The sequence below is a fragment of the Neopelma chrysocephalum genome, unplaced genomic scaffold (genome assembly GCF_003984885.1).
Source record: "Neopelma chrysocephalum unplaced genomic scaffold, ASM398488v2 Primary Assembly neopelma1_283, whole genome shotgun sequence".
NCBI lineage: Eukaryota > Metazoa > Chordata > Aves > Passeriformes > Pipridae > Neopelma > Neopelma chrysocephalum.
In genome coordinates, this window is record NW_020897945.1 from 105,962 (window position 1) to 115,290 (window position 9,329).

General features: G+C 47.3%; 1 protein-coding gene across 3 annotated transcripts; it reads right to left on the bottom strand.

The window, feature by feature from the left end:
* Positions 1-209: 209 nt before the first annotated feature.
* On the bottom strand, positions 210-9,300 carry NCLN (nicalin). 3 transcript variants are annotated; one of them, XM_027704566.1, is made up of 15 exons: positions 9,063-9,300; positions 6,685-6,875; positions 6,331-6,475; positions 5,644-5,738; positions 5,331-5,411; positions 5,024-5,127; positions 4,506-4,594; positions 4,183-4,322; positions 3,580-3,758; positions 3,271-3,358; positions 3,134-3,172; positions 2,854-3,014; positions 2,207-2,260; positions 2,038-2,116; positions 210-699 (listed from the first exon to the last, which is right to left on the bottom strand). In XM_027704566.1, exons 1-15 carry the CDS (start codon positions 9,241-9,243, stop codon positions 640-642), a joined length of 1,686 nt encoding a protein of 561 aa, XP_027560367.1. In that variant the 5' UTR covers positions 9,244-9,300; the 3' UTR covers positions 210-639. The 3 variants fall into 3 exon arrangements, with proteins under 3 accessions (XP_027560367.1, XP_027560366.1, XP_027560368.1); XM_027704565.1 differs by having other exon boundaries at positions 2,854-3,017; XM_027704567.1 differs by having other exon boundaries at positions 2,854-3,017; positions 6,691-6,875; positions 9,063-9,281.
* Between the last annotated feature and the right edge of the window lie 29 nt (positions 9,301-9,329).

Consider the following 9,329-nt stretch of genomic DNA (forward strand, 5'->3'; position numbering starts at 1 on the left):
AACCTGTCCTGGCAAGAACCCTAATACCAGAAACCCATCTCAGCAATCTTTCCTCGTCCTGGCAATAACAGTCAGGATCACTCACAGTGCACCTCCTAAAAGGGCATGAGTTACTGCAGTCTAAACAAAATGCAAAAAGGTGCTTGCTTGCTTGCTCAGCACACCTCACTAAAGCCAGGCAGTGAATTTAAGGAAGAGGTACCATAAGGAAACACGCTAATTGCATTCACTTTAATTTTAAACAACTGCTCCGAGTCCTTGTCTGCTGGGCAGAGACAACACGTCACTCTGTAGTTTCAGTTTCCAAGTTGGCTGTATGACACATGTCCATGAAGGTGTTGGACTTTGTTTTACACTCATAGAAGCTGCCCAGAATAAGACTGCAGGAATTGGTGGAGTCTCTGAGCCTCTCTCTCACCAAAATGCAAAGGAAAACAGACACGGTGCAAGTCAGGGGAAGAAGGTGAAGAAAAGCACTTAAAAGGTGCACAAGAGTTAAAATTTCATTTTCTTTATGCCTTCCTCCCCTCTGTACAGTAGCAAAGAGGAAGAGAAATAGCAGGGTTCAATGGAAGGCAGAAGGTTTCCGATGGGCTCACCGATGGCTCAGTGCTGCTGGGTGGGTGATGACTTGTTGCTTCACTGCTGCTTGGTTTTAAGGGATAATCTCTGTATCATCTTGTAAAGGAGACCAAAGTGCTGGAAAAAGAACGAAAAGAAGTAACCATGGCTGTTCTAAACAGACAGAAAACTTAGTAGAAGGCTTAAAACAATACCAATGTGCAAATGCAGTACCTAGTTTGAATCATCCACTAGCACTCTCACTCTGAAGATGGAGTGAGATTTGATGAATTAAGAGGAATTACGACAATGAAGCCAGTTACTTCAAGTTGTACAGAAAGTGATGGCTTACAAAAGTGTTTGTGTAGGTGTGTATCACCCCTTTGTGAAGATGCAACCACTTGTTAAAGATTTTATTTTTTTTGATGCAATTCTGTTCCTTCTGAAAGGGAGAAAGCTTCAGATTGAAACACCTGCAGGATCCTGGTCGCTGTAGAAACACTGCTGCCAGCAGTGTCACAAATGTAAAAACAAACCAGGCAAACACAGAGATTCCCAGTAATTCACAGTCCTTTAACCAGATCTTCTCTTGCACCATTTCACCAGTGACTTAGAAATTAACTTAATCCCTCTTTTGATTTTGCTTTGGTTACTTGTGTTTTGATTCAATAACAGCTACTTCAAATATTTGACTGATGTAACGAGATCCAGGCTTCAAACAATTTCAAATTCAAATACAAAAGTAAGGAAGATAGCTGACAAATCCAAGTATATGTTTTCCTTCCTGTTTATGTTGTTACATTGTATTTTTAAATGCTTGTAGTTTTCCCAAACAAATAACAAACACAAATAACACAAAGAGATCAAAACTGAGAGTGACCTAAAATGCTTCCCTTTCATTCATGTTCCTCCTGAGCCCAGACAGGATCAGAAGCCTCGCTCACAGTGGCTTGGTTAACATTTACACAAAAACATCACATATAAACAGGCTGGCCAAGGCATGGAGTATCACATTTCCAGGATTACTGGCACAGGATGTATTTATGGTTTCATTGAATAAAGAAACCAAAACTCTGAAGATGCATTTCTAAGTTGCATCCCAAGTTCAGATATTTCCTAACACTACCTTACTACAAGCAACAAACTTTTAACATTACAGCAAATTTTAGTTGCCTTGAGAAGTCTCAGTTTGAAGGCAAAATAGCTTAGCAAGTGAGTTATGCATGTCCTTGACAACAAGAAACAGCTCTAAAAAACCAGTTTTGCACTAGAATGGCAAGAGACTGCCTTCAGCACAGCCAACTGAAATACTCAAAGACATACACCAAAACAGCCAGCTGTGGTGGATAACTGCTTTTAGAGTGGGATGGCATTATTGTTCCAGCTTTAGTGCTGGGACTGTGTGAACACCAGTTACTGTGCTACCGTGATTTATAAGGAAAATAATACGTCTGTTTCCTGCTTCTCTTCTCTTACCTGCACTGCAACATAGGCAACACCCAGGTAGGCTGCAATACAGACAGCTAGAAGCAGGTCAAAGATCGCTGGCTTGACCCTGTCATAAAGAAAGGATATGTGAAATTGCTACAGCAGTTGCTGCCACAGAGTGAGACAATAGCCCAACGTGCTCAAGGGAATTCCATACCTGTATGCATTCATCACCTGTTTCAGCTGGTCATAGAAAACAAACTCAGGATCCCTGTGCAAAGAAGAAATTTTTCAGATTCTATTACACTTCTTGACACTGGAGTAAGGATGGCCCAGACCTGTCCCCAAGGAGTCCACCCAACCAGAGGCAGGGAAGCATGACCACCTCACATACTAATTTTGAGCTGATTTTAGTCATCAGGTCTTTCTTTTCCCTAAATCAGAAGCCTAAGGACACAATTCAGAACACATGCTATTCAGCTGTCTCCAAAGAGCCATGTGAAAGGTTCCTCCCTGTGTTCACTAAGACGGGATGCAAGCTGCCCTTTTGCAATTAATGAAAGCTGTCTAGGAGACCTCAGTCTTTTCCTGCACTCAGAGTGGGAAAGGTGGAACCAAAACAGTGAAAAAACAAGCTCTTCAGACAGAGGGAGCTGCTGGGTCTTGTTACTGTGCTGTGAGGAATGGTAAACAGCTTTCTCTAGGAGAACAGAGAGCATGAACCAAAACTGTCAGAAGAGCAGAAAAGAGCAATCCCTTCCAGCTGCATGCCAAGAAACCAGAAAAGCTGCAGCTCAGAGACAGTTCTTTAGAGGGGGAAGCCAGTTTGCATGCCCTGGCTGGTTCTTTGATCTCCTTTCTTACCGTTTGTCTGCCTTTACATGATGCTGCTTGACATCCTTCAGGTAGCGTCCCATATAATATTCTAAGGTGTTGAGGAAGGTGCTGTCTTTATCAATCAGCTGAGCAGCCCTGGGTTGACTGCTCAGCCAGTCCATCACTGACTCCAGTTGCTCCTGCTGGATCTGCTACAGAAAAATACCACCAAATAAAGGGCATCAACTACACACATGCTGAGACCAGACCTCTCTCCCAGACTCTAGATTCTTTCTTCCCACAGGTTACAAAACCACACTGTGCTCACCATCTGATCTGTGAAGATTTGCATATCTGCAGGTGCTCCCTGCAATGGCAAAAAAAAAAAGGAAATAAACAAGCAATCCAGGCTATTGGTGAGAGCAAGCTTGGTTGGGCAGGCTGCAAGAGGTGGGCAGCTCTTACCTTGTCTGTTAAATTGTAGATGACCCTTGTCAAAGCTTCAGCAATGATCCTAGTATTCCTGATCAGTGCTTTAGTGTCTATCCGTGCCCTAAAGAAAAAAGAGGGGATTATGGACTTGCCAATGGCATCAGCTTCGTCTAGAAACAGCCCTTTTTCACTGCATCATGCACGAGCCTGAATCCAGAGCCCAACTCGCGGTGTTTTTGTCACCTGTCTCCTGACCATCAGAACAACACAAGCAGCTGTGAAGCCAACTTGGGTCTACGGGCTGGATTTAAACTGCAGCCTTCCTTCCCTAAGGCCTCTCACCTCCTGTCCATGATGCTGTTGCGGAGGCTGTCACGGTGGCTCTCCAGGTGGGAGATGGTGAATGCTGGCAAGCGTCGGATCGCAAACCGCTCGTGCTCCCATGCCAGCATGTCCTCAGCTAAGTTAATCTTCTTGTGCACCATGGAAAACTTCACCTCTGGGAACTGGCTGGCAACAACCTGAGGGAAAGGACAAGCCATACACGGGTGTCATGCTGCCCACTGCATTATCCCATCGTGCACTGCCCTGTCTGCCTAGACCCACTTTTTCTGCATTCCAGAAGGTAAACACACCTCCCCCTGTAAGGTGCAGTTATTGCCATTATGAAGCTGGTTTCATATCAAAAAGAGCCGTTTTAATGTCACCACAGGGTAACATAAGGAAGCCATAAGGAAGTGCAGTGGAAAATGCAGCAGATCTACTCTGCTTCATTTAGGACTGCAGCATGAGAACTTGTCTGCACTTCAAATCAAGTGACCATAAATAATACATGAAATATTGCAATGGCACACCATTTCTTTACATCATCCTTCCTCTCTTGGAGAGCTGCAGCTCCCCACACTAAGTCCCAAGTTCCCATGTACCTAAAATGTTTTTCATTACCATCTCCAGTTCTCTCAGAAATGCATGCTGCAAGGTCCCCTCCTTGGGAGGCTTTGAGACATGGAGATGAAGGCTATTGCCTCTGCCCAGAGTATCAAGGCAGAGAACAAATGCTACGTTGTCCTGCAGCAGGCTGGAATCTGAAACAGAAAAATACAAACCTTTATTGCTATGTCTTGTGCTGGGACTTCCATCCCAAAAAAGCAAGGCTCACACAAGGAGATTCTCACAGGAGGACTGACAATTAATAACAGACATTTAACACAACCGTATTGACACAGACTTTGCCACAGAACATGCTGGAATGTCAGCCCCTTACTCACCAGTGTGGTCCAAATTGTCTTCCAGCCACCGCTTAGTTCCTTGATAATTAAACTTGCCACCTCCAGATGCAAAGAACAGCAAGTTATACCTGCCCATCAAAGAAGCCAGAAAAGCATTAGCATGCTGTGCTCCCAAGAACTCCTTTACTCAGTCTTGGAGGTGCGGTAAAATCACAACTACCAGCACCTGACATCCAGGGCAAACTGTCCATTAACAAACACTTCCTACATGCCACATACTCAGGGAATGGCAAGACAGATTAAAAGGGGGAGTTCCCATTGCTTGAGGATGGAGTCTACTTCCCACATCGTTCCCTCCACTTGTCCCCAAGCTTGAGCAGAGCTACAGCAAAGAGAACAGAGGAAGGAGCTTGGCCATTAACAGCAGCTGTACTCAGATGGAAACAAAACGGAGCAAATTGAAGGACTGTTTGTAACACCCTGCAGGTCTGGAGCAAAAGCCCATCTTATCTGTTCTCAGCTACACACATTTAAGCATAAACAGGGCAGTTTCTTACCCAGCATGGGTACGCCTGTAGGTGTAGAGCCGGGAAAACAGCCTGGCCAGTTCCAGAAGCACTGAGGTACCACTGCCATTGGAGTCAGCACCGTGTGACAGCCACTGCAGGATGAAGCGGGACAAAGACAAGGTGACAAACCTACTGTGACTGATTCTCACATACCAGAACAGCTTCAAGATAGCACACCACCATGCTTCACTTGTAACTGCCCCACATCCTTGAGGACAAGAAAAGACACATGGGCAGAGGCCATATGGGGAAAAAAAGACAGGAACAGAGAGATGCAGGAAAAAAGAATACTCACTGGAGCCACTCCAAAAGAATCATAGTGGGCAACTATCACAACTGTGGGCAGGTCTTCTCCACCCAGCCCTGTCAGCCTTCCCTGCAGAGGAAAGAGAGCAGTGTCACTCCACGTCACCTCTTGTGTGCCTGTACAAAGACAGCTTTATTTCTACATGCCTGCTGAGTCTGCCCTGGCCTTAGTTTTGAGGACTTCAGATACTTACATGGCTGAGACTCCCTTGACTTGCCCTATCAGTCCAAATGTCTGATGAAGTCCCAATAAAATAATTCATCCCATCAGCATTGCCAGTTTGAATCCATATACTACTCACCTCCACACTGGGTATAAGCCAGTCATTGATAGCTTTGCTTTGGGCCCCACTGGTCACCATCTGGAAGCCATTGGCAGTTGCCGTGTGCAGCAGAACTAGAACAAAAAAACCCCAAAACCACAAAGTACACCTGGGGAAGTTTCATCCCTTTATTTTCCTTGCTAACTGCACTTTGAAAAGACCAGCTTTAAACCATTTAAGCCCTCTCACTTGTCACTTGTGTTTATGCAATGACACAGTTTCTTGGTGACCATACATCTTCATTCTGTCCTAAAACAAAAGCTTTTCTCCAGCAGTTCTAAAGTTAATCATAAACAGCAGGTCAATAAGACAGGTCAATAAGGGGATACATGGAAGCACCAAATGGAGTTGTGGTCAGACAAAAAGCTTCAGCTTCTACCAACACACCACCATCACTTAACATCTTCAATGTTGTTTTAAACCTAGTTTTGATTTATATCTTATTTGCCACAGTGTGAAGCTGAGAACCTCATGCAACTGTATTTCCAAATACAGTCAAGTAATACTCTCTCATACTGGGTTTTTCTTCCACTGACTCTCAAAACACTTTGACAAAGTCAGAATAAACATGAATGTGACAGAACAGTGGTTCATGGTGTATAGGACACACCAGACTGCTCCCAGGCCTGTCTTCCTCAAACCTTTCCCCCACTTGTTAGAACTCACCTTCTGCAGCTGAGGCAGAACCCTGTGATGCAGAAGCAGCCCGTGTTTGTTCATAGATAGACAGCAGCTCTTCATCTTCCACGGCAAAGTAGACTGGCACAATGGTTTCCATCGCAAGCATTTCTGGCTCTATCTCCATGAATTGCTGAGGATTTAAGTGAGACACAAACTTAGCATCTGCTAAACACGAAAGAGGGCAGGAAAATATTAACAACCAAAGCAGAGAGGTAATTTTTAATATTAGAGTATGACTTGTTGTGCATTACAACAGGAACTTCCAGTCCTGCGGCAACCCAAGCTTCTCTCAAATAAATCTCCCATCGGAAGAGAAAGAAAACTTTATTTTTTTTTTACCCTTACAACATCCTGTGGAACAGAAGAGATAGATCGTGGCAAGATGATGACCACAGCCCCAGCTGACTGGCGGAGAGCCTTCTGGTACTGCTCGTAGGAGAAATCCACCAGCCGCATCATGACGCAGCGGCGGCTCAGGACATCCGCCTCTACTGTGCGCGCTTCTGTGTTGAGCACTGCGCTCCTGGTGCCTGGCAGCAGAGAACAGCAACAGGCCTTGTCAGTCATTGCAACATATCCCCTCTGCTCGAGCCTAGCTCCTTCTCAGAACAGTCTTTGTGACAGTTGGATGAACTTCGGAGCAGCCAGGACCTGCAGAAAGCTAAGTCCGCCTCTTCCTCCTCATCCAAGAAGGAGCAGAGATCTGTGGTTTTTCTTGCATCCATCAGAGCAACACCTCTGCGGCCACGTCCTGCCAGACTCCCCTTATTCCAGCACTATACAGCCTTGCCCACATTCCAGTCTATACCTGTTCAACACAACCACACAGGCTGTTTGCTCACCTGCACCTGATACCTGCTGGCAGCAACACCTCTGGAGAGAGCCTGGTCTCTCTAGAGCCTCCCGCATCCCCCAGCTGTAAGATCACCCCTGCATGCAGAGGATGGAGGCTGTGCAGAGACACCAGGCTACCCTGTGTCACCCAAAAGGCTGCTCTTGCCCACCCACAAGGACAGGTCTGTAGCTGGGGAAGTGACAGATGAGAAGGCTGCTCCTAGCTGCTCGCTCTCTCCTACTCTCAGCTCCAGCATATCAAATCCCCTACATGGAAATGCAATTCTTTGGGAGAACAGCAGCCTGTAGGCTTGCCAGCAGCTCCTGCATTCTCCAAGGGAGGACCAAAAGGATATCTTGTACAGAGAGGTTCAAATCCACCTTACAATTTATAATGCTCCAAATTCAGTTTATTCTTCTATAACTCTGGCACCTACAGAGGACCTCATCCCTCTATGCCCCCACACAGTCAGGGATGGAACAAGGTGCTCCAGAAGGCATCTGAGCCTCTGTTCAAAGAGGAGTGATGTAAATTCTCCTCACAGAACTCTGACACTGTACAACAAACAAGTACTAAGAATACCCCTGCTCCAATCAGAAAAAAAAATGATTCAAAAGGAGGATAATCCCTCCCCAGTTTCCCAAAGAATGATGTGTAAACATAGCAATATGTGGACCCAAAATTCTGCTCCTCTGACTCCTAAACAGAGCAGACACAAGTGTTTTCTGACAGCACAGCAAGACAGATTGATTTTCTGGAGTTTCTCTACAGAGAGCTGGTTAATAATAATTCATTTATAAACTAAAGAACTCTGTCAGCATTAGAGAAGTTCAAGTTTGTTCTTAAATTGCTCTATGACTGATGCTGACAAAAAAACTCTTCCCCCTGCAAGAAGAGACTGAGTGGCAATGTGTATTTGGTCTTTTTGGCTGGAACAACAAATAGCTTTTATCCTGAAGGACATCTCAGAACACACAAGGTACAGGACCATCAGCTACCCAAAGGGGGTAGGAAGGAGCAAAGGAAACACACAATCCATCAAGTGACAGAGGAAACCTGAGGCTGTAATGCCAGATTGTTAACATAAGTCTGAAACTTAGGAAGAGTCACTCATGAACAGAGCACATGTCCTGGCCTGGAATAAAATATCTACAGAAGACTCAGAAACAACCCTTGATTCTGGGTCCGTGAGTGCACAGGGGTGGAGGCTGAGGGTTACAGCACTTCAAGGATTCACACAACAGGGTGTGTTTCTGGCTTGGAAAGGTGTTGCACAATCAGCAGCCTGGAAGTAACAGAACAGAGGAAGTCAACTGTAACACAACAGAAGAATTGTAACAGGATAGGCCCTGAAATGAAGCCGCTGGAGCAACAGATACTGCTGAGAATGAAGAAGAGATTGAAGAAGAATCAACCTGTCAATAGAGGAGTCAAAGGCAAGAGAACAAAACTGAGCTCAGGACCAAGTGTCCCAGAATGCAGGAGGGATGCAGCTGGACTCAAAACACAGAGCTCAGCCATAGACAAGCCCGTGGGGTCCTTGGCTACCTCTAGGTCACCACGGTGGAGCTCTCAGCACCGTCCTGGCAGTGCTGAGCCTGGGCACTGGAACTCAGCCAGATGGGGCCCTCCTGCGCCCTCCCCCGCTCCTGGGCCTGACCCCGGGCCCGGCTGACCGCCTCCCAGAGCCCCCGCGAGCCCTCCTGCGGCCTCTTCTGGGCCAGACTGCCCTCCACGGGCCGCCCGCGGCTCCGCGGCCTACCCGAGGCTCCTCCCCGGGGGCCGAGGTTCCTCCCAGGGCCCACCACCCCTGAAGAGGCCGCTGCCCGGGGTCCGACCTCCCGGAGGAGCCGAGCCCGACGGGGCCGCGCGGTTCTCTCACCGTAGGGCTGCCCGCCCAGCTCGTACTGCTGCATGCGGTAGACCGTAAACTCGTGCGCGGCCTCGGCGGCGGGCGGCGGGCCCAGAAGCAAGAGCACGGCGGGCACGAAGAGCAGGACGCTGAGCGGGAGGCACGAGGCCTTGAGCACCGACTCCAGCACCTCGCCCGCCTCCTCCAGCATCGCCGCGGTCCCGGCACCGCGGCCTGCTCGGCACGCGCGGCACGCACGGCCCGCCCCCGCGGCCCGCCGGGACCTGTAGTTCGCGT